Genomic DNA, 25,590 nt, shown 5'->3' with positions numbered 1-25,590 from the left:
TATGCTCTCTAGGTGCAGCCACTTTCTGATTGCTCAGCAGTAATTTGGAATTAACACCTAATCAAGTGATTAATCAATAAGTTCCTTGTTATTGGCTCGGCCTAGTTAGCTACAGCTGCTCCCTGTAGAGTTACCCCACAAGACCAATCTACCAACGGTATCAACAATTTTAACTGCCACAAGACTTGAACAACAACAACAACCACAAGACTTGAATAACAACAACAACTTGGATTATGTACTCACGATAGCGGTTCTCACGATACTCACAGCAGCAATTCCCACTCTCACCAGATTCCCTCACACTCTGGCCTCGCCTCACTCCGGACGTAGCTCACTCTGGGCTCTCTGCTTGCTTCTTAGGTTACAAGATCAGCCATGGTCTTATTAAAAGGCGGGGCAGGCTCGAGGGACCGAATGGCCTACTCCTGCTCCTACGTCTTATGGTCTTAATAATTGTGCAGTGTTGGGTGTAAACTTTTCTCATTTAGATACTATACCTGCATCCCTGTTGGAGGTAGAATAATAATTATCCCTGCATTTGATATAACGCTTTATTACATCGTTGAGACGTCTCAAAGCACTTCGCAGAATATGGAACATCTGGGGTAATGGAAATAGGAAGGGACCAATGGTTAATGTATCCACATTGTGTTCCTGTGTTTCCACACTTGGGTTCCGGCCTCAGAAGACGGAGAATGTGGGAAAAGAATAAACAGCCCAGGACAGAGGCGGACAGTCTTGACCAGGAGAGAAGGAAAGACCAGAAGAGTAGTAAATTAGTGGGAAGGGAAGACCCAGGATAAACTTGAGGGAGTGACCATGTACTGTAAATGAGCAGTCAGACCATCCACAGTGCCAGTGACCAGTTCATTAACAATAACAGCAATAACAATACAATATTTACATTTGGAGAAAGTTCACAGGATGTACTGTAAAGTGCAGATATTGTATGTTTTGTGGGCAAACCTGGCAGCCAGTTACACAAAGTTACACAAACATAGAGGTGTTAAATGGGATTGAAAATGCTAACCCAGATTAGTACTATAGAATGAACCAGGCAGCAGAACAAGAGGGCATGAGTTAAAAGTTGTAAAGGGCAGTTTTTGGACAGACACCAGGAAGTTTTTCTTTACTCCGAGACTAATCAATGATTAGAACAGTGTTGCCAGGAAGGGTGGTTGAGGCCAGGACACTGGGACTCATTTTAATAAGCGGCTCGATGCTGTGATGAGAGCACGATAGGCTGGGTGTTCTGGAGAGATGAGATTAGATGGGCTGAAGGGACTTCATCATCTGAATGAATCTTGTGGTCTTGTGAGACATTCTAAAATGGTTGACTATTTGCAATACCACTAAAAAACAGCAGAGGACACCATCCTCCTGTGATAAACTTCCACGGGAAGGCAACATTTTACGAAAGAGTTTGAAGCTTTCACATAATGTTTTCTTGCAGATAGTGTTTTGTGTGCATTTAGCAACGTCCCACAAACAGCCATGAAATGAAAGAGCGATTTTATCTGGGGGGATTGTCGGCCGGGACACCGGGAGAGAGAGGAATGAGGTAAGCAGGACACGTTCCTCCAGAGATAGTGCCATTCCATTCCGACCATCTATCTCTGGAAGTTCCATATGTAGATGGGACGCATGGAATTCTCAGTTTAGTTTGGATACTCTTCAGCTTGGTGATGGGTTTCCGCATGTGTCAGGCACCTGACTGACCAAAAAAACCCCGCCATGATGTATCTTTAGAAACTGAACATCATTTTGCTTCACTGGCAAACATAGCCAGGTGTTTCCATAGTGATGGAGTATTGGATTGTATCCAACTTTCTCTGTTCCACCCACTTGTTCAGTGATCAAAGCCAAGCTGAGGTCCGGCTGAGCCCTGAAAGGATGAGCTTGGCAGGTGTCAGGATCGCGATATGCAGAGAAAGCTGAACAAAGCAGGACATTTTGCAAATGTTGGTTGATCACAAGATCAGATGAAATTTTCAGATGAAAAATACCCTTTGGCCCATTTAATCTCATCATTCCTCCAGAACACCCAACCGATCATCCTTCCATCCCAGCATCAAAAAATGTTTTAATGAGTCGCAGTTTCCTGGCCTCAACCACCCTTCCTGGCAAACCTATTCCAGTTGTTAATTACTCTCTGAGTAAAGAAAGAATTCTTGATGTCTTTCCTGAAATTATACTTTCGCAACTCTAAACTTTTGTCCTTTTCTGTCTGAATAAAAACAGAATTGTGGACTGGAACCTGGTAGGACATCAGGGCCTGGATGAGCAAAAACTTCCTATAACTCAACGTTGACAGGACGGAAGTCATGCTCATTGGCTCCCATCAACGTCTTCTATCCTGTGTCTCTGACCTCTTCATTCTCCCCGGCTTATCCCTCTGACTTACTGAACCAGTGTGGTTCGACCCACAGCTGTCTTTCCTTCCCCATATCCGGTCCCTGACCAGGACCACCTTCCTCCATCTCTGCCACATTGCCCGCCTCCTACCGTACCTTACCCCAGATGCAGCCGAAACACTCGTCCATACGTTCGTCATCTCCTGACTCGAGTTTTAAAATACCCTCTTTGCTGATCTCCCCAGCTCCACCATGCACAGGATCCCAAACTCTGCCACCCACATACTCACCCTTACTAAACTCTGTAGCCCATCACACCAGTTCTAGTCAGGCTACACTGGCTCCCTATCACCGAATGGATCGATTTTAAGATCCTGACACTCGTTTTCAAATCCCTTCATGTCCTAGCACCTCCCTATCTCTCCAACCAGCTTACCCCCCAACCCACTGCCTCCGCTCGACTTCTGCACGTCCCTCGTGTCCTCTGTTCCACCATTGATGGCCGTGCTTTCAGCCACTATGCCCCGAAACTCTGGAAAATTCTTCCTCTATCCCCCTGCCTTGCCCCTCCTTCCCCATCTTCAGGTCGGGCCTGAAGACCTTCTTATTTGACCGCGCCTACGGTCAACCCCTCCCCCTCATGCGCGCTGGGACCCTGCCCTGTGTGAGGGGCGTTATATTAATGCAAGTTGTTGTTGTAGGAATTTTTCAATGTATCTCTGAACTCGGAATTTTCCAGCAGTGAAACTGCGCAGAAGAGATGTTCTGTATTCAGTGATAAGACATATTTTTTGGAAGTATTTTTGTTTGTTTCTCCGAGATACTGATATAGAAAGTACTGTCAGTAGTCTCTCCTCTTTGCCCTGTCCACAGGTCAAATGTAACTAACAGGGCTTGTGGGTTGTATTGTGTGGGTTCTGATCTGTTTGGCAGTTTTGCCCATTGGATTACAGCCAATAAAGGACTGAAAGAGACTGATAAATTATGGAGCTGTTGCTTCAACCAGCGCACAAGAAAAAAGGTTCCTTCCTTCCAAAGTCAGGCAACGTGTTTAATTAGCCATTTCAAAAATGATTCCCGGAATTAAGCCTTTTGTTCCCATTATTACTGTGCTGTACTGTGTAACGTGCCGTAATAGAGATTTTTAATGTCATACATTCTAAAAGCATCTCTGACTGTGATTGGGTGGACAGAGGCACAGATGTTTCAATCAGAGTTCAGTGGTGTATAATAACGTATTATAACGTGGTGTATAATGCCTCGTGTCACAAAACACAGATAAAGCTCATACACAGAACGCTGCCTGAAGACTGGAGTAAAGAAATCACAGCAAATTAAATCCCGATTTGTTTTTCAAATAGAGGGAGAAACTAATTTTCCTATTGTATCCGTTCTATTCCCTTCAAAATGCTAGTTGCTGTTCTCATTTTGGGGGTCATCCAATTAGAAGGAGCCATGCTATGGGTTTAAAGGTTTGACTCTACCCATCACCCCCAAGCCTTGCCTTGTGAGTGCATATTCCATTGCAGACCCAGGGAAATTTCCGTGTGTAGGTGGAATACATATGCAGAACTCTCAGTCTGGTTTGAATACTCTTCAAGCGTTGTGATGGGTTTCCGCAAGTGTCAGACACCCCCCCCCCACCCCCGGCCGATCAAAGAAATATACACTCTGCTCTCAACGTTGCAATGAACAGTCTCCCGATAACTGGCGTCAAACACACAAGGCTTGATCAAAAATAATTCTTTATTCAGAGAATTTTTGGTATTAAAATAAACGGCGAGAATTCTTGGCGTGAAGAACACGAGCAGCGAGGTTCAGGCAGTTCAGTGCCGAAACGTGCGAGTTCTCCCGCCATCAATATGCAGAGCATTCGCTGAGGAACAACATTCATAACACAAGAGTCGTGAGAGGGGAAAGAGCACAACAGCACAGTCAGTCTCAGTCATTCGGTCGGTTCCATTTAATAATCTTAAGCGCTCTGGCTCGCTATCCTGCTGTCGTTGTTGCTTTTCCAATGTTTCAGGTCCGTTTCGCCCACAACATACACAAGTCAATCCACTTTACAGTGAAGTGGCTGCCACTGTGAAGCACATTGCGACGTCTCAACGATGAGATAAGGCACTATATGAAACGCTGGGATTATTATTATTATTGGCCGGTCAGCAGATTTCAGCCACAGACCATTTCTGGTTGTAAGTTACACAACACTTTAATAATGAGACCTAAAATATATTATCTTTTAACCTCATCATAAATTATGGAGCATCATATTTTATTGATCTTCTTCCTACATTTGCCTGGACTGAGACATCACTGAGATAGAAGCTTTGAAGTCGGTCAGGAACACTTACACATTACGTCGGATGCCTTGGTTTCCGATCCTGTAGTTATGGGCAGCCGTTACCCTTCTCACTTCCCCAGTGGTGAAATAACTCGATAAATCTGCAGCTGGAAAATAGTTCAGTTTATCATTGATCACAGAAAACTGCCAACCAGCAGATAAAGCGCACAGCGAGATTCCAATGGAAGATCCCGTCTGAATGAGACTTCCAACAACGCTGTGCTGGGGGGAGGGGCTGCATCGTCGGAAAGACCGTCCTTCTGATGAGGTGTTGAACCTCGCTACTCGTCTGTGTCCTGTTCAGGCGGGCATCAAAGATCCCGCTGCGCCGGTGGAAAAGAGAAGGGAGTTTCTGTCTCCCGGTGTCCTGACAATCGCCCGAATAAAAATCGGTCACTCACTTTGTGGCTGTTTGTTGTGCGCAAATGGGGCTGCCACGTTCGCCTACAAAATACACAGTCACTCCACTTTACAGTAATCTTTTGACATATGGTCGTTGATTAAAAATATTCTGTACCGCGCGTCTCACTGCGCTATTTACCTGGCGAGGACAAGTCGCTGTTTCCGACCCCAAACAAAATGCCGCAGCCTTCGTGGTTCGATAAGCCGGAGACTGGTGATTGTACGCTTCTGGAATGTTCTGAAACCAAAAGCAATTACAGGGGCAAGGCTATAACAAAATATGCAGTCGATTCACTTTACAGTATATTCTGTGAAGCGCTTTGAGATGTCTCAAAGATGTGATAAGGCGCGATATCAAATGCAAGGATTATTATTATTATTACTATTATTATAACAAATGGTATTCCTTCAAGAGCGTTCCTTAACCTGGTTTCAAAACCCACAGTTGCTCCACTTCATAGTAAAATCCTGCGAGACGTCCTCCTGGCGAGATAAGGCGCTGTATTAAATGCAAGACTTCTTATTACTCACCACTGCCCAGACCGTCGCTGTAAACTCCCCTTCGCTCTGCTGCTGTGTCCTCAAATCCCTTAAAATCATTCGGGAAATCTGGAGGAACCTTCTGCCATTTCTTCTGAATCGGATCCTTGTCTTAAAAGAAGACAGTGACGGGAGTAATTTGATTAACTCGTTGATTCTTATTATTAATTATTATAATTAAAGGAATATTGACAGTCACCACAGGGAGAGGTTGCAGGTTGCAGGTTAACGGAAACCATAAATGGGAGGAATGAACATTTCATACGCAACAAAAACAGTAAAACCTTTATGAGCGCGGATGCATTATTCAGACACAGTAATCTGGAAATGAATGAACTTGCGTGAAACATCATAAATACTGTACATAGTGTTCATCACTTATTCAAGAACCGCAGTCTGCGATAGTCGATGAAAAAATAGATTGATCGTAGCTGAGTTACCCTGTGTACTGGGGTAGTATATGAAGGGAGTAGATTCGCTGCTTTCACCGTCTGAACGTCTCCGCAGCTGGACGAAAACCGAGACGGGTTTCGCGATGTGAACGTCGTAATATTTTGGCGTCCTGAAAACTATAGCGAACTGAGACAAGGCGGAGATTGTTAGGCTTATTTGAAAAGGAAAGCGGGGCGCGAATGCAACCAAAACAATAGAAGACCCGTAACCTTATCAGAGGAAGAATACAGTTCCTGTTAAAGACGCTGGGGAATTAATACAACCACAACTTGCAATCATACAGCACCCTTCATGCAGGGTGGTGTCCTGGAGCGCTTAAAATGTTAAGGGGTTAAAATGACTAATAATAATATAATAGTATAACACAATATAATGTAAATAACATTAACTAAAATAACTAAACTGCTCGGTGTCCCACCCCGTCATTGTGAAGTCCTCCGAGACGCTGCCCTGCATGAAGGGTGAGGTATAAACGCCTCCACCCGTTACATTTTGTCAGACCATTGTCAAGGCGCTGTGTCACAAACTGCGGCCTATTTTGCGGCCAATTCTGGACACCATGCTTTAGGGAGGATATCAAGAGGGTGCAGAGGAGATTTACGAGGATGGCACCAGAGATGAGGGTTGTTAGTTCTGTGGAGAGACTAGAAAGCTGCGATTGTTCTTCTTAGAGCAGAGAAGGTTAAGGGGAGATTTAATAGAGGTGTTCAAAATGATGAGAGGTTTTGATAGAGTAGATAGGGAGAAACTGTTTCCACTGGCAGGTGAGTCAGTAACCAGGGCATAAAGATTTAAGATAATTGGCAAAAGACCCAGAGGGGCTGAGAAGTTATTTTACACAGAGACTTGTTATGGTCTGGAATGCACTGCCTGAAAGGGTCAGTGGAAACAGATTCAATAACAACTTTCAAAAGGGAATTAGATAGGTGCTTGAAAAGGGAAAAATTGCAAGGATGAGGGGAAAGAGTGGGGGAGTGGGACTAATTGGGTAGCTCTTCCAAAGTGCTGGCACAGGCACGATGGGCCGAATGTACTCCTTCAGTGCTGTAGTATTCCATGATTTTATGATTCTATTTTCTAGCCTGCGAATGGAAGGTGGAAGGTGGTGGAAAGGTGGGGAATAACAACCACAGATGACATTTATACAGCCCCTTTCACGTCAGAAGGACATCCCAAGGTGCTGAACAACCAAGGATTTGCAGCCGTGCTGGGGGTTGGGATCAGGAGGGATGGAGGCCAAGGAGGGTGGGGTAGGAGGGTGACTGAATAGCATTTAAATCTCTACCTGTCGGTGAACATCTGTGGGACTAAATTTTCCAAACGCCTCCCACATTTGGCCATTTCCATCTTCTTCATAGAATCGGACCTGGACGTCGTCTGAGGAGAGAGATTTCACGTGACTCGGCGAATTCTGCTTCAATCGTGAGTTGCTCGTTTAGTTTTTTACTATTCTCACTCTCCCAGCTCGCTCGAAGAGCTTCGAGAATCTGGGAACACCCACAGCATTTCCTCATCTTAATTAATTGTCGGAAATCGGCTATTTTAATCTACAGGGTGTTCACAAAGTCCTGTTAGCCCCATGTGTTTTTTTTACACACAGTGCACTGACCAACAACTGAAACAAATGGAAGAATGATGATAATTGTATTTAAAGTACTTAATAGTATTCGGTACAAGTGTCTGACTACTTAGATGTTCAGAGGACGTGTGAGTGTGTGAGCGCCATAATTTTCATGGCAGATAATGATCCGTCACCATGTTCAGTGCACCATCTTCCGTAACATGGATGGAGTGAGGAGATGAAATACATCTCTGACAGCTTGTTTTAGCTCCTCTGTAGTCTCGTATAGCTGTTTTGGGGGCAAGAGGACTTTGTGGACACCCTGTACATTTGAAGCTTGTTGCATGTGGAGAAATTCAGTCAAACGTGAAAGCTGCCAAGGGCTGAAGATACCACTGAGTTGAGATTGTTCACCTTTCTGGACTTTATCGCACAGCAGAAAGACTTCATCTCCACCCACGACACTGCCCGCTGTCCTCGCCATTCTAACTATCCTCAGGCTCGATGCATTGGGTGCCTCTAGCAAATAGCAAAGGAAAGCAGAGCATTCAGTGATCTTCTTCTGTCGTCAATTGAAAAATCCGCACCTTAAACTCCGGCAAATCTAAAACTCCGCCACCCACATTCTCACCACAACCAAACTTCGAGACCTTATCCCACGTGAAGGGTGCTATATACATGCTACTTGTCGTTGTTGTCTAGGTAAGTATTTAGATTACCGAATGCTTCAACGTTAAATTGAAATCTTAATTCTCAACAATTCCTATTCTCAATACCTCAGTTGGCTCTCGTTTATTCAACAGTCAATTGAGCGCAGCAAGTGTCCCACAAACAGTCGTGGATTTAGTGAACAAATTATTACAGGTGGAGTCCTGTAGCTCAGTGGTCAGAGCATTCACCTCACAAGCGAGAGACCTCGGTTCTATTCCCACCAAGGTGAAATGTTAGGCAAGTTTCCTTACTCCACACGCCTCTATTTAACTAGCAGTAAGTGGGAACCCAGTTGTTAGTTGATTGGCGGATCGCTTTTCTGGGGATAATAATTCCTCAAAAAAAAATCACTCAATAATAATTCGGTCACTAAATCCACAACTGTTTGTGACACACTGCTGTGCGCATTTGGCTGCCACGTTTCGCCACAAAATATACAGTTACTTCACTTTACAGTCTGTGAAGTGGTTTGGAGTGATCCTCCAATCAACCTACTAACCTCTAGGTAAACAGAGCTGTGTGTAAAAGAAAACATGCCTCAGGTTTTGCCTCGCCTGGTAATCGAACCTGGGTCCTCTCACTTGTGAGGTGAGTGTGCTGACCATTACGCTACAGGACTCCACATTTCCCCTCATCCCCCCCACCCCAGTCTGATTTCCTTTACTGTAGTTTAACCGCACGCTCGGTATAAAAGCACTCACTGCTGTCATATATGGGATCCGATATTGCCGGGCTGAGTCTGCACATGAGCTTGTCATCGTTTCCCAGGAGATACGGAGTGAACATGAGGCGGACGACACTGAGATCCATACACTTAGCCTGTTTCTGAGCATTTATATGGATTTTCTCTCTGTCTTCGTCTGTATTCATTACACACACAAAAAGGTTAATATGACCATCAATCTGCTGCTCTCCTCACTGAATAAGAGGTGTGGGTGGTTATCTGTGGTGCATGTGGGGGGGTGTGGGGGGGCAGGGTCTGTGATTATAAAGTAGGACAAGATTTGGCACTGATTGGCCTTCGTGAATTGGACTCTACACTGGACAGACAATGCTGTGAATCCTGGAGTTGGAAATCAATAAACTAGGCTATGTCATTGCTGTAATTTAACTCAATCCAAATCAAAGGTGTGTTAGTAGTTTTTTTGTCTTTCCAAACTCTCAAGAATACACCACTCTAAAGCACACACTTTGTCCCACTACGAGTGTCCTTTTGTACTCCCTGTCCTTCTTTTCATCGGCTCCTCGTCAATCAATTGTCCGTTTACTCCTAAAGGAGAATCCAATGATTACCAAAGACAAGTGAGTATCTGTCCACTTCACACAAAAGGTCCAACTTCTCCCCCGAAAGGTCGTGTTGTGCTGTTTGAGACATCCCACCGACCTGAAAGGCGCTATAAGCGGTTCTTCCCTTCTCCATCTCCCCTGCCCTCCACCCCTTCACTGACCTTAGCCTGCAATTTGGGAGCATTGTACAGCCCCTCAACTGCCTTACCCCATCTTCACAAAATCGCCCAGCTTTGCCACTGTCTCATACCACAGTCCCTCTGCCTCGCCCCCTCCCTTGCCTCCTTCAAGGTCCATCTCAAGACTCTCCTTTTTGACCGTGCTTTCAATCTCCCTGCATCCACCCCCGGCCTCCACTCTCCTTGATCCCGACCCTCAGCTCGGGTCCGAAACTCTGTCTGTCCAGCGCCTTGGGATGTCCTCCTGATGTGAAGGGTGCTAGATAACTGCAATTTGTTGGTGTTATTTGCTGTTGTTGTAATGGTATTGTATTATAACAGTAACAGGAGCTGCCTGTTCAGTGTCGATGAACATAAAACTCAATGTTCTCAACTCACTGCGTAGCTGTTTCTGTGATGAAGATGCTGTTGGGTTTCCACTGTTTCTGTCCTGTGGTGACTCCTGTCCGTCCTGGCTCTCCAAGCTCCAGGCCCTGACCAGCTGATCCTCGATGATTGTTGCCACTTCCTTCTTCGGGACATGAAGGATCCCGAGGTTGGGAAAGCTAACCGGAGAGGGGAAAAGGATCAGCATTGGAACCGGGGGAGTCAGTGTCACCGCTCTATGCAAGCGTAAGGTGAATTGATTGTGTATTTTGCGGGCGAAACATAGCAGACAATTGCACACAGCAATGTCCCGCAAACAGTCGAGCGCTCTGGGAAACTATCCTGTGGTGAAGGGTACTATATAAATGCAAGTTGTTATGTTGTTGTTGTTGTCTCATGGATTGAGTGACCATTTTTTTGAAGGGATTATTACTCCCGGAAAGCGATCCGCCAATCGACTAACAACCGGGTTCCTATTTACCGCTGGGTAAACAGAGGGGTGCGGAGTAAGGAAACTTGCCTAAAGTTTCACCCCGTCCGGGGATCGAACCCGGGTCCTCTCGCTAGCCTCGCGAGTGCGCTAACCGCTACGCTACAGGACTCCACATTTCCCACCTGGCCGTCATGTCTTCAGAATCGATTCTGACCACGCAGGTCCCTCCCCCGCACTGCCGGCCCACCAGGCTGTGCACGTGGAGAAGCGCCGGCTCATCAATGGTCACCAGTTGCACAACGATTTTGGCCGGTCCCGTGTAGTTGTGAATCTGCAATGCAGCACAGGCCGAGGTTTGGAAAAAACACCGAAAAATATCATCGCTCTGCTCTGCGCTGCATGTTAACAGGGTCAACAGTCATAAACTTTGGGTGAATAGAGATAACCCCTGTTGGTAACCGAATCAACAGGATATCAAAATCCCTGGCCAACAATCCTCCAGATGAGGTTGGTCACTCATCCCAAGCTGCTTGTGGGAGGGACATTGCTGCATGCAAATCGGCTGCTGCGTTTCGCCTACAAAATACAGTGACAGCAACCCTTAACGAACCGGCTGGAAATGCTATCCACACCGCAGTTCCTGTTTATTTAGGGTGATTAAAGCCTCAGTGATTCACCCAGGTGTCCGTTGCCCCAGGAAATGTTACAGACTGGCCCAGATATGAAGAACAATAGCCGTTCTCCATCTGTACCAAGTTGTGCAAAACAGCTGAACAAGTTCACCTCTGTAAGCGTTGCTTGAGCACACATGTTCTAGTCAACGGTCTAGATGGTATTTTATCCAAGTGGCATAAAATTATCACTTTATCTCTCTCTCTTTCTCTCTTTTTTTCTATTTCTCTTCTATTTTCTATTTCTCCTCTCTCGTTTTATTCTTTAATCAAGACTGAATGTAGAGTGTCTGATCAGATGAGTTAACCAGTGTGACTAGTCTCAGGACTGTGCATTCTGTCTCACTGCATGGTGTGTCCTGTCCGTTATTGCCATGTCAACCTCACAACACATCGCATTATTGGGTGCCAGTGCACCCAGTCAAGCGGCAATTAAACACATCCTTCTGAAGTGTGACCGTAATACGACACGCTTACAGTTAATGATTGAGATGAAGTGCAGAGAAAAACAAAAGTCTGGCGTTTCTGAAAGCAGAAGTGAAAATGTTGCAGTCTCAGTCGGTTCGCACTTGATCTCGGTGTTGGAGCTCTCAGTCTGATGCAATCCTGGGGGTTCGGGGGGGGAGGGGTGTGAAAGAGCTGCATTGTCAGAGGCGATGAATTTCGGATAATAAATAATAATAATCCTTGCATTTGATGCAGCGCCTTATCACGTCTTCGGGACATCCCAAAGTTCTTCACAGGATATACTGTAAAGTGAATTGACTGTATATTTGTGCCTGGACAATGAGACATTGAACCAAGGTTCTGTCTGTGTCTGTTCAGATGGATGTTAAAGATGCTATTTCTCTCTCCTGGTGTCCTGCCTGACCAAACAGTTACTACGCTTAAAGTTTACAGTGAATTCTGTGAAGCTCTCTGAGACATCCTTGTGATGTAAAAGGCCCTGTGTCAAATGCAAGGATTATTATTAGTTGTTATTATTATTATCCTGCCATCATCATGTCGGCTGGTATCACATACCTTCACTGTAGGATAGGTTTTCTTGCTCCTCTCGCTGGAGACACCTGGCAAACCTCCGTGTGATGGCCCCTCACACCCGTAGCGGAAACGAAAGCCTCGCTTCAAAAGAAAAAGGAAAAGGTTGGTGAAGACTTGATCTCTCAGTGGAGAACAGAACATTTCAGCCTCTCCTTTATATTGATCGTTCCCTATTGTCCAAATTTGCCATCTTTCAGTTTCACTGCATAGAATTTCAGCTACATGACACCTAAGGTCGCAAAGTATCCTTATAAAAGCACAAATATTAATATTCCTAACCCTTCCCCTCCCTGCATCCCCTTCCTGGCTAAAATTGGCAACATTATTTGACTCCTTGTTAGATTTTTGGTTGACCGGGCGTCTGACACACATGGAAACCCATCGCTGGGTTTTAGACTCCAAACCAAACATCACTTAAGCAAGAGTAATGGTGATTCACGGTATAATCGCAATGTGGATCAAGATAAGACTTGATTTGTTATCAATGAATCAATGAATCAATGTTCCTTATCTATGTGTTCACCTACAAATACACAGTCACTACACTTTGCAGTCAAAAATCCCGTGAAGTGTTTTGAGAAGTCTCGAGGACGTGCTGAGGCTCTGTATCTAAGGCAAGGATTATTCGTGGCAGTATGTGTTATCATAGTTGCATTCCTCCAGGGAGCGAGTGTGCATACCATTCCGACAATCAACTGTATCTCTGATATTTCCACGTGTAGGTGGGATGCATTAAATTCTCAGCTTGGTTTGGATACTCTTAAGCACGCTGGTGGGTTTCCGCATGTGTCAGGCACCCAGCTGACCAACAAAATATTTCTAATGAAAACAAAACAAATCTTGTTTGTGGTTTTTGTTTTGTTTTACCTGTCTGGGCTGTTCGATGATTTCAATGTAGGGTTCGCACGCTGAGAATGGAAAAAAATACAGTTAGGACAGTTGTGATCGTTCACTGTGGGCACAAAATGACACCGGAGTTTCTTTGAGAAAAAAGAACAATTGGGAAGAAACAACAACGATGATGGCAACAACTTGCATTTACTGAACGCCCTTCAGAAAGGGGGAATGTCTCAGAGTGCTTTACAATGGGTAGACAAGGTTGGGATTAGGCTCGGACTAGGTGGTCTTGATATATTCCAATGCCTTTTACATACATTAAAGCATTCTGATGCACAATATGTAGGATTATTAGAACCACTTAATACTACTACATAAGTCATCAAGCTGGTCACATTTATTTATGTATTTATACATACACCTAACTCACCACTCCTGATAACTCGTCACTGAGCCCTTTTCCCTGGGAGTGCTGAATTGTACGAGTGGCGTGTTAGACACATATGTATAAATGCATAGATAATGCAGCAGGATATTGACAATGTGATGATTTAAGTGGTAATGACAAGTTAAGGTAGTTTTGAAGCCAAAGCCAGTCCGAATGCTAATAGCAAGCTCACGAGTCCCTTACTGAAGTGTGATGAGCCACATGAGTAGGTGAGATCCTGACAGCTGAGTCCAAAGTCTATGTCCATATTGTTATAGTGATTCATCCTGTCCATCTACAAAACAACACAGGAATGAATTATTATTACTACAGTAAATCTTGCATATGTACGATCTGTATAAATTGTATATAATAATAATCCTTGCATTTGATATAGCACTGTATCACGTCTTCGAGACGTTTCAAAACCCTTCACAGAATATACTGCAAAATGAATTAACTGAATATTTTGTGTGTGAAACTTAGTATAATTGTCCAAGTCGTACATCTGCCCAAGTCTGTATTAAATATATGATCACAACTGATACGACTTACACAAGGTTTACTGTATTATAAAACCTTACAACTAAAGAGGAGGAAGAAAAAACCTTTGTCATCGGCATCTTTGGGCTTACGAATTTGGTTACTTCTTTTAGGTATTTTTTAGTGTATAGCATTTGCAAGGCAGTTATAAAGCAGAAGTGAAACCCCCCTCACGCACACACACACAACAGGGCCACCATTCCGAAACCTGACACCTGGCAGCAGAGATTAAATGGCTTATTGGTGTCTGTCAGTAATGGATCCCCCGATAATCGGGTGGTTAGTGGCCCAGTAGTGTCCGTATTTCTGCCAAGGCTTTGGATCCCGAAATGCACGGAGAATAATGCGACCATCACTTCCTGTCACACTGGAGGGCCCTTTACACCAGGCAGTAAAAAGGTCTCTATTACAGGACAAGGACAGCAGTCAATTGCATATTAAACTCTCGCCTGTACTCAAAATTCTAGCAACAAGTTAGAACGAACGCACATGGCAACATCCAACCAAAGCACGAACACCTTTGCCTTACCTGTCTGCCAGGACGTCCGTAAATGTGTGCAAATTGTCTGCTGAGCTCGCCTGCAAAACACACAGTCACTACATCACCCTATGCAGGTGAAATCGTGCAAAGTGTTTCGAGACATCCTCCCGACGTGAAAGCCACCTGGATCGAGGGCGAAGGCTGATTTATTTCTTCATTTATCAATCGGCGCTTGCTTGCAATCTGTTTCGGGGACATTTTTAAAAAATTGCAGATTTTAGATTATAAGCCACGTGAGACACACATTTGGTTTGATGTCGTGCGTTTTCCTCAGGAGGCTCCTTACCCTGTGCTCGTTAAGTTAATACGTCAGGACCTTACCTTTTAAACCGTGCCTCTGGCCCACCCGGAAACGCCTGAATCAGGGTTCGATGCGAGTGTGAAGAGCTGGTCGATTGCAAAGCATTCAACTCGCTCTCTGCCTCACACAACTTTCGTCACGTGGACAATGTTATCTTCTGTTAAGCAAATTAATTCTCTCTCTCTCCCCCTCCCTTGCTCCATTGCACTCGGTTGAAATGTGTGGCTGACTGTACTGTTATTGTACAATGTGTTTTGATGCTTCAATAACAAAAATAAGTAAACTCGACTTTCTCGAAAGTAATAATAATAATCCTTATATTTGATACACCTCAGGGAGGACCTCTTCACAGGATTTCTGTAAAGTGTTGTGACTGTGTATTATGTGGGCAAATGTGATAGCCAATTTACGCATAGCACAGTCTGGCAAATAAAACCATTAAGCGAACGAGCGATTTTATATCCGGGGGATTGTCGGCCAGGACATCGAATGGGAGAATAATAATCCTTGCATTTGATACAATGCCTTTTCACTTCGTCAAAACCTCTCAAAGCGCTTCACGGGATTTACTGTAAAGTGCAGTGACTGTGTAATAAGTGGTAGAAATTGGGTTTTATTCAGATATTCCCTGCTTTTCTATTACGAATGTCTCCTTGCAACTTGCTCTGCTGTCTGTCTGAACTTCTGTCTTGTGGGAGCAAGTGGTGAGTTGGTGTGTTCACTGGTGCGTTCACTGGTGATCACTGTCTGTGTGTCTGTAATAGTGCCATCTAGTGCTGATCATAAGTCACGGTGCCTAAACCAGATTGTAGGCTGAACATGTCAGTTTATTATATAATACTTGCATTTGATATATATGTGTACTATATATATATAGAACAGTGCTTACATAATTTTGTGTATATGTGTGTAAGAAGGTGTGTATCTAATTGTGCTATCTAATCGTTTCGCCCACAAAATATACAGTATATTCTGTGAAGCGCTTTGAAACGTGACAAGACGCTATATCGAATGCAAGGATTAATATCTAAGTGCATATATAGAAGTGTACAAGTAAAACGATCTCTCGCCTTGACACTGCCACGTTTGAAATTCAGAGCGTGACTGAAACGAATTAAAGATGATCCAATCTCCCAAATGGTTTTCCCTTTTGGCAACCCTTCCCACTCAAAATAATTCCAATCAGATCAGAGTGATTCAGCAATTTTTATTTCATGGCAAATTAAGGAAAACATCACAGAAACGTGCCGAATGAATTTTGAAGTGTATTCACAAGAGATGCAAAGTCAGCGTAAAACCTCTTGATATTCTCACGGAGTAAAACTTATTGTTTAGGCGTGATATCGAGCACTGGTCTACGAATAAGGAATGAGAATAAGGACAGCTTTGAGACAAAAGTATTTTCCTCACTCTTCCAATTCATTGGCTGCCATGAGAGAGGCTCAGAGAATGCCAAGTATGATTCAAGGAATTATTAGCTCCATAAAAAAACATCAGTCATTCTTGTGATTGATATTTCAGGATGAGAAGATGTCTCAAAGCATTCCACAGGATATAATTTGGAGTCCTGTAGCTCAGTGGTTAGAGCACTCGCTTTGCAAGTGAAAGACCTGAGTTCAATTCCAGGCAGAGGGCGACACCTTGGGCAAGTTTCCTTACTCCACACACCTAATAATAATCCCTCCAAAACCAAAAACAATAATAAAATTAGTCATTTTCAATCTATGACTGTTTGTGGGACATTGCTGTGCGCAATTGGCTGCCGCGTCCGCCCACAAATATACAGTCAATTCACTTTACAGTGTGTTCTGTGAAGCGCTTTGGGACGTCCTTCCGACGTGAAAAGCGCTACATCAAATGCAAGGATTATTATTATTATTATTATTATAATAATAATCCTTAATAATAACCGTTGCATTTGATATTGCGCCTTTTCCTGTTGCCGAGACTTCTTTAAGCGCAACTACGCTGTGTAAGCGTGAGTCCTTATTTGTCGGTACGCAGTAACTACGGCTTAATTGCAAGTTCTTGCTGGTTAATGCAAAAGCAATGTCTTGTGCACACCCCAATAGACTCAGCAATAGATGTTGCCGCAATGTGTCTCGGAATTCTAATCCCAATGCTTATAACCAGCAGCTAATGAGGGCATTATCCACGGGGATCATTCTGAGAAATATTTCTAGAAGGAACCAAAGTGTAATCTCTTTCATCTTCTGGATAATAAAGGGCTTCACCTGCTGAACTGTGCCGTGTGCTTATTAGTGAGTTTCCACAGGGGTCTGCTCTGGGTTTCCTGTTGTTCGCACAATTCGTGATTGATACAGAAGCTTGTGATATTGTAAAAGTTTGTGGAAGACAAACCATTAAGTCACATGATGAAAATAAGGGAGACGGAGCTCACAGTCCAGACTGGCCGTCCAGTGCAGTGCTGTGGGGGGGGAAGGTTGTTACATTGTTGGAGGCTCCGTCCTTCAGTTGAGATGTTAAACCGAGATCCCGTCTGTGTCTTGTTCAGGTAGATGTTAAAGACCCCATTGGCACTATTTGAAAAGAGAAGGGGGTTGGCTGATGATCCACTAGATAACTTGGTCATTGGTCAATTGGTTAAGGCTGTTTGTGAGACATTGCTGTGTGCAAACTGGCTGCCGTGTTCACCCACACAATAGGGTCCCGATAGATAACACGGGATCAGAAATGATGTCATTTTTGTGTTGCCTGGTCAGGAGACAGAAGACAGTTGAAGACCATGTGTCCTGTCTAACCGTGGGTTAAGTCAGCACCGTCGAGCGATCAAATCTGCCAATCTTGGTTTGGATGACTCTGTGTCAATGCACGTAGCCCAATTACCCATCAATCAGTGGAGCTCGTTTTGATATTTTATTTAAAGTTTTGCTGCCTAAATTAAACACACGTATCTAACCAATGGGCCAAATAATGAAGAAATTAAAAATTGATCACAGTATTTTTTTTCGTAATGATCAACTTCAGGCAACAATGTGAAAGACGTATTTGAGTTTGAAGAAAATTATTCGAAAGTGATTTATGTCAAACAAATTGAAATCGGTAAAAGTGAATATAAAAATATATGGTAATTGTTAGATAATTCAAAATGTTTAATATCGCAATAAAAAACAGTAATCCAAGTTATTGCAGAAACAATGTACTAACGTCAAGACACTGTTATTTCATCCATCTAAATTGAAGACTATTCACTTTATATTTCACGCTTTAGGAACTGGCCTAATAATGGTAATGATTTTTCAAACTTTTCGAAAATTTAATGAGTCTCAAACTCTATTAGAATATATTATTTATGAGGTTTTGTATTTAAGTGGGCTAAATAATAATCCTTGAATCCGATACCCATCTTGTCCCATCGAAACAGTTTTCTGTAAATTGCAGCCCACCCAACAAGGTCATATTATTATTATTATTATTATTATTATTATTATCTGAACCGATGTGTACATCTTAAATGTAGGATAAAAATATTCCACGGTTTACTATACGCCATTGACCCATAGAGATATGTCATAACTAGATCAGTGATTTTTAACATGTGTTACAACATATATATAGTAATAATAATCCTTGCATTTGATATAGCACCTTATTACATCTCAAAGTACTTCAGAATATATTTTGTGGGTGAAACGCAGCATATATATATATATATATATATTACAAATACCAGCCTGGGGATTTATGCCAAAATGTTTTATTTGTAGAATTCACATAAGGAAGCAGTTTTATTCTGATTTCAGAAGCTTATCATTGTTACTGGGTCTCATTAAAGATACTGAAAGCTGAAGGCTCTTTTGATCAAATTGTATGATTTTTGCCAGCACTGTGTATTAAAGGGAAATAATGACAAACCTGTAATTTTTTCTCAAAAAATAATTTACACAATAAACCTTTCCAAAAAAAGTCAGTCAAAAGAAAATCCCATTGAGGGGTGGGGTGGATTTTTTTCCATGTTACTACTTTATTACATGGTTTCGATCAAGAAAATTGTTTCGATCTTCTCTCTGATTGCGTAAATGTTGCTGACTTTAGCTTAAAGACTTAAAATGATGGTGATAAATCACTCGCATTAACAAATGAGGCACAAGTCATACTGTGAAGATGGAACAAATTTCAGAGGCATCACATTTCTGATTTCATTTCATCCTTTAATGCAGCACATTTCTATCCTGCTGATTCATCTTGGCGGCTCCTCCATCTTTCCTGCCAAAGAAACCCAAATAGGAAAGAACACTTGCAGATTCCTTTACGATGCTCCTGGGTACCCTGCCCCCCCCCCCCCCCCCTTACCATACCCTGTGCCCTAGATTGGTAGATAAATACCTAAATAAATATAATGGGACTGTAACTTGAGAATTGTGCCACAAATGAAAGTAGTCCAAAAGTTGTAGGTTCTGGAATTTACTTGTGTGCTTGATGTGAAATGTAATGTTCACACAACTCAGCTAATTCTGTTATCGGCATCTGGAGACTTTCTCAGTGAGGCAACAGATGGCATAGTTCTCCGTACTCCAACACGACCTATTACTGTGACATTACTGTGTCCAGAACTATTGTTTCTTTGCTTCCAGCAACGGAACCGCTAATGTCACAGTGGATGGCCGAGTTGTGTAGCTTTCGTGCCCTCTCTCCATCTTGTGTTGGAGCTTCAATCCATCCGCACAATGAGCCTCACATTACATTAACGCAGCCACAATACTGAATACAGTATCGTTTCCAATGAAGCCGGGCTTAGGTCTGCTTTGTACACCACCAACTTGCATTTATATAGTACCCTTCATGTAGGATAACAACTCTGAGAATCTGACCAAGCAAAGGGGAACAAAGCACTGTACTGCACTTGTTCTGTATTTTAAACGCAGAACACAATATATCATGTCCTCAAAATGGTTCAAAACCAACACTTGCACTTCGATTTTCTTCAAAATCAATCATTTAATAGAACTTTTTGAATAATGTAAATGTCTCAGTAACTCACTTGGTTAGTTCGTTCCCTTATCTACTTTGCCTGAAACTGCTTCGTACCTCAACAGGCCACTGAAAACAGGTTTGTGAAATCATGGAGCCTGACGTTTCATCTACAGACAACCTGACAGACTTCACTTCTCTGTCATTCATGTGATAACAGGAAAATACCTATTGCTGCAAGCAACTTAATTTTACAACTTCCAGCATTGCGTAATTCCTCAAGCTGTGCATTCTTGCCCAATAAAAGTTCTGTCCTATTTTCTTTCCTTTAAGATTTGTGTATATATTAATTTACACTGATTTACACATCTCACACCCCTTTGCATGGCTTCCTAGCAATCCAGCTACCATTTCTATTTCCATATTGGTTTGCTGTACACTTTAATTACATTTTCATGCTATTATAGATGGCTCAGTTGATAGGACCCCTGGCTCTGAGCCAGTAGATTGCGGGTTCTAATTCCTTGTCTGGACTTTTGAGTTCTTGATCTAGGCTGACACGCCAGTGGGGTGCTGGGGGAGTGCTGCATTGTCAGAGGTGCCATCTTTTGTATGAGGCTTCACACCGAGGTCCCATTTGTCTGTTCAGGTGGACGTTAAAGATACTGTGTTGAGTGTGTGTCAGTGTGTGTGTGTGACTCTAAGGAAGTTTCACCTGTTTCTGCCCAAATAGGTCATTATGTTGGCTCTCTGTGGGATACTGCTGTGGCAAATTGGTGCAGAATACTCCATCGTTGCTGATGGATGATGTGGCCACAATCCATGGAACAAAACAATATTTACTTAAAATCTCAAAATGCTCAAAAGGTGTTAAATTTACAAAGTCTATGTTTCTTCATTGGTTTCAACTTTCTTTTATTAATTACTTTTAGAGTATAGTAAACTCCTAATGACTCATTATTCCAAGTGAAAAGGGCGAGTTAGGTATATGTATAAATACATAAATAAATGCAGCCAGGATATAGACAACGTGATGACTTAAGTCAGGGTGGTCCAACCTGTTGGCCGCCCTGGGCTGGATTCCCTATTTGAGACAAGTCTGCTAGCCGCATAAACAACATTTTGCATTTCCTTTCCAGAAACACAACAACATTTACACAGCACCTTTTTTTATGTTGGAAGGACATCTTGACACACTGTCGACTGGGCACCTGAGCTGTAGGTGGGAGCCGAGAGGTGGGATGGGGAGGGGGAAAGATAACCAAAAGCGTGGTCAAAGTGTTAGGTCTTGATGTGCTTTTGACAGAGGGGAGGGAGGGAGCCGGAGGGATTCCAAGAATGGAACTCCAGAGTGGGGGCAAAACAAGCTGGTGTTTGTTGGGCAAAGGGAATGGTCAGTTCGGGAGGCTGCAGAGGTAGGGTCTGGAGGGAAATAGAATGAAGGATGTAGGAGTTTTTCAATGGGGAAAGAGGGAACTTTTTTTGTGAGGAAACTGCACGGCATGTCACTCGGTGTTCGTCTTCGGGAAGTTCTGATCGTCTGTCCTGACAGTGAACCACGAAACACTGCCCTCAATTCTCCTTTCTCTCCCCCTTGATCACTCTCTCTACTCCCTCTCACCCACACGCTCTCTCTACTTCTCACACTTTCTGTCTCACTCTCTTCCCTCCCACACTCCACATCCCCCTTCTCTTCCTCTCCCTCTTTCAATTACTCTCACTCCACACTCTCTCGATCCCCTCAAACTCTTTCTCAATCCCCCTCTGTTCCTTCTCTCCCCCTCTCACTCTCTCTCTACTCCCTTTCTCACCACTCCCCCCACCTCTTTCTTACCACTCTCTCAAACACATACTCTAACTCCTCTTTCTCCCCCCATCCCGTTGGATCACGCTGACTTAAGTGATAGTGACAAGTTAAGCCAGGGTCGAGTTATCAGGACTTTACTGTACTATTCAAGAGGAAAAAGAGTTATTATTGCCCACTTGCCAGTAAATGTCCTGATTGTTGGCTGGAAGTGCAGATTATTCAGCACTTGTGTAGGGAATAACTAAGTTTAACAATAGGCATTATGGTCGTGTCTCATGGTTAGCCGTTATAATAATCCTTGCATTTGATGTAGCACCTTATCATGTCTTTGAGACGTCTCAAAGTGCTTCACAGAATATACTGTATAGTGTATTGATTGTACATTCTGTGCGCAAACACGACAGCCAATTGCACATAGCAGTGTCCCACAGTCATGGATTGAGTGACAAATTATTAATAGTATTTTTTTGGAGGGATTATTACCCCCGGAAAAGCGATCCACCAAGACTTAACAACTGGGTTCCCACTTACTGCTAGATAAACAGAGGCATGTGGACTAAGGAAACTTGCCCAACATTTGGCCCTGCCTGGAATCGAACCCGGGTCTCTCGCTTGTGAGGCGAATGCTCTAACCACTGAGCTACAGGACTAAGATGCATAAATATGGGAAACCCTCCATGTGATTATAATCTACTGCTGATTTTAAAATGTGGGAGTAGTGCTAAAGCTTTGGCACCAAGTGATAACTGCTACACTTTTATTGTGTGATAACTGTGTGTGTGACTGTAAGTGCATGCGTGACTGTCACTGTGTGCCTATACAATGTACAGTTTGGGACACGACATGTGTCATGCGACTGCCAGGATGGTGGAAGGCGAACTGGAAGGCGTAGCAAATTCTTATGTTCTTATGGGCTGTTACTGCTTCACAGAATGAAATAGCAGATGTTAAAAAAATCACTGAAGTGCATCAATGATTTGACATTTAGCACCTGTTCCTATTCCTGTTCATGAAATCGTGTAGGATAATTTATTCAAAATTAGCTTTATTTCAAAGCTACCATGAGGAATATTATTAAATCCATAATAATAATAATCCTTGCATTTGATATAGCGCTTTTCACATCGGGAGGACGTCCCAAAGCGCTTCACAGAACACACCGTAAAGTGAATTGACTGTATATTTGTGGGCGAACGCGGCAGCCAATTGCGCACAGCAATGTCCCACAAACAGTCGTAGATTGAAAATGACCAATTTATTATTGTTTGTGGTTTTGGAGCGATTATTATTAGGCTCTGTGTGGAGTAAGGAAACTTGCCCAAGGTTTTGCCCTGTCTGGAAGAAAAACATAAGAAAAACAGATCACACTCATCCTTTTATTGCGGGTGAAACCTGAGAGAGAGAAAAGAAAATGTTCAGGAAACAAAATCCTGGCCGGCAGGGACACTGCCTTCTTCAGGTTAAATTTTTTTATATACAAATTTTTTTTTACATTCTCTGGTAAATCTGTTAACCCGTGGACTCTGTGTCTCTATGCCAATGTGTCTGTTACTGTTGGTGTCTCGCTGTGTGTCAGCAGGTCTGTCACTGTCACCGTGTGTGAGTGAGATTGTCACTGTCAATGTGTTTGTATGGCTGTCAGTGATGTCACACACACACACACATTGAGTCACACACACTGAGTGACAGTCACACACACTGAGTGACAGTCACACACACTGAGTGACAGTCACACACACTAACAGTGACAGTCACACACACACTGACAGTGACAGTCGCACACACACTGAGTGACAGTCACACACACACTGACAGTCACACACACACTGACAGTCACACACACTGACAGTGACAGTCACACACACACTGACAGTGACAGTCACACACACACTGACAGTGACAGTCACACACACACTGACAGTGACAGTCACACACACACTGACAGTGACAGTCACACACACACTGACAGTGACAGTCACACATACACTGAGTGACAGTCACACACACTAACAGTGACAGTCACACACACACTGACAGTGACAGTCACACACACACTGACAGTCACACACACACTGACAGTCACACACACTGACAGTGACAGTCACACACACTGACAGTGACAGTCACACACACACTGACAGTGACAGTCACACACACACTGACAGTGACAGTCACACACACACTGACAGTGACAGTCACACACACACTGACAGTGACAGTCACACACACACTGACAGTGACAGTCACACACACACTGACAGTGACAGTCACACACACACTGACAGTGACAGTCACACACACACTGACAGTGACAGTCACACACACACTGACAGTGACAGTCACACACACACTGACAGTGACAGTCACACACACACTGACAGTGACAGTCACACACACACTGAGTGACAGTCACACACACTAACAGTGACAGTCACACACACACTGACAGTCACATACACACACACTCACTGACAGTCACTCACACACACACTGACAGTCACACACACACTGACAGTCACACACACTGACAGTGACAGTCACACACACACTGACAGTGACAGTCACACACACAGTGACAGTCACACACACTGACAGTGACAGTCACACACACAGTGACAGTCACACACACACTGAGTGACAGTCACACACACACTGACAGTGACAGTCACACACTGACAGTGAGTCACACACACACTGACAGTCACACACACAGTGACAGTCACACACACAGTGACAGTCACACACACACTGAGTGACAGTCACACACACTGACAGTGACAGTCACACACACACTGACAGTCACACACACACTGACAGTGACAGTCACACACAGAGACAGTGACAGTCACACACACTGACAGTGACAGTCACACACACTGAGTGACAGTCACACACTGACAGTGACAGTCACACACAGTGACAGAGCTGCAGTCAGTGAGGGGACAGTACCAGTGCGCGTGCGCGGTGCCTCTCACTTGCCTGTGACCGTTGACGACGGTGATGATGATGGGAGGAGGAAGAGGAAGGACACCTCGGGGCAGCCATCCCCGTCCTTCCCTCTCTCCCCCCCCCCCCCCTCAGCTTCCCCCTTTCTCTCTCTCTCTCTCCTCAGCTCCCTCCCTCCCGCCCTCCCGCCGAGCCGCGCGGTGGACTTCCCGCTGCCTCACCGCCGCCGCCGCGTCGGCCCGACCCGCCGACCGGCCGAGACGTGCGATCGCGCGCATGCGCGGGGGCGGGGGGCGGGGCTGGCGCTGGGGGCGGGGCTGGCGCTGGGGGGCGGGGCGGGAGGCGGGGCGGGCGTCCGCACTGGGAGACGGGTTTCGCACTGAGCCGCGCGCGCGTGTTCCCGGGCGGCCGCCGCGCGACAAACCAGTTGCGTGCGAGTCAGTCAGTGAATATAGCGCGTGTGGCGGGCCCGCCCGCCCCCTCCCGCTACACTGTGGCGCTCTCGCTCCCCCGGCGCGCAGGCGCAGGCGCTTCCCCTCTGTGCTCTCTCTCCATTCTCTGTGTGTGTGAGTGTGTGTGAGTGTTGCTCTCAGTCTCTCTGAGCACAGCACAGAGCTGCCGGGGCTGAGCACAACTGTTCTGGATTTTGCAAAGGAGAGAAGCAATAATACCCCATTCCAACCACATCATCCCTCCCTCCATCCCTCCATCCTTCCATCCCTCCATCCATCCCTCTATTCATCCCTCCATCCCTCCCTCCCTCCATCCCTCCATCCCTCCATCCTTCCATCCCTCCATCCTTCCCTCTATCCATCCCTCCATCCTTCCATCCCTCCATCCTTCCCTCTATCCATCCCTCCATCCTTCCATCCTTCCCTCTATTCATCCCTCCATCCTTCCCTCTATCCATC

General features: G+C 44.4%; 1 protein-coding gene across 1 annotated transcript; it reads right to left on the bottom strand.

Moving 5' to 3' along the window:
- Positions 1-4,076: 4,076 nt before the first annotated feature.
- Positions 4,077-14,754, bottom strand: LOC103186968 (nuclear factor NF-kappa-B p105 subunit-like). Its single transcript, XM_007906263.2, has 14 exons — positions 14,682-14,754; positions 13,814-13,904; positions 13,213-13,253; positions 12,328-12,426; positions 10,816-10,964; positions 10,213-10,379; positions 9,070-9,228; positions 8,072-8,176; positions 7,382-7,473; positions 6,084-6,222; positions 5,635-5,754; positions 5,243-5,341; positions 4,712-4,808; positions 4,077-4,233 (listed from the first exon to the last, which is right to left on the bottom strand). The coding sequence occupies exons 2-14, from the start codon at positions 13,902-13,904 to the stop codon at positions 4,215-4,217; spliced, it is 1,377 nt and encodes a 458-aa protein (XP_007904454.1). The 5' UTR covers positions 14,682-14,754; the 3' UTR covers positions 4,077-4,214.
- Between the last annotated feature and the right edge of the window lie 10,836 nt (positions 14,755-25,590).

The sequence above is a fragment of the Callorhinchus milii genome, unplaced genomic scaffold, assembly GCF_018977255.1.
Source record: "Callorhinchus milii isolate IMCB2004 unplaced genomic scaffold, IMCB_Cmil_1.0 Scaffold13, whole genome shotgun sequence".
NCBI lineage: Eukaryota > Metazoa > Chordata > Chondrichthyes > Chimaeriformes > Callorhinchidae > Callorhinchus > Callorhinchus milii.
Note: the sequence above shows the minus strand (reverse complement) of the source record. Positions and strands in the feature narration are given on the sequence as shown.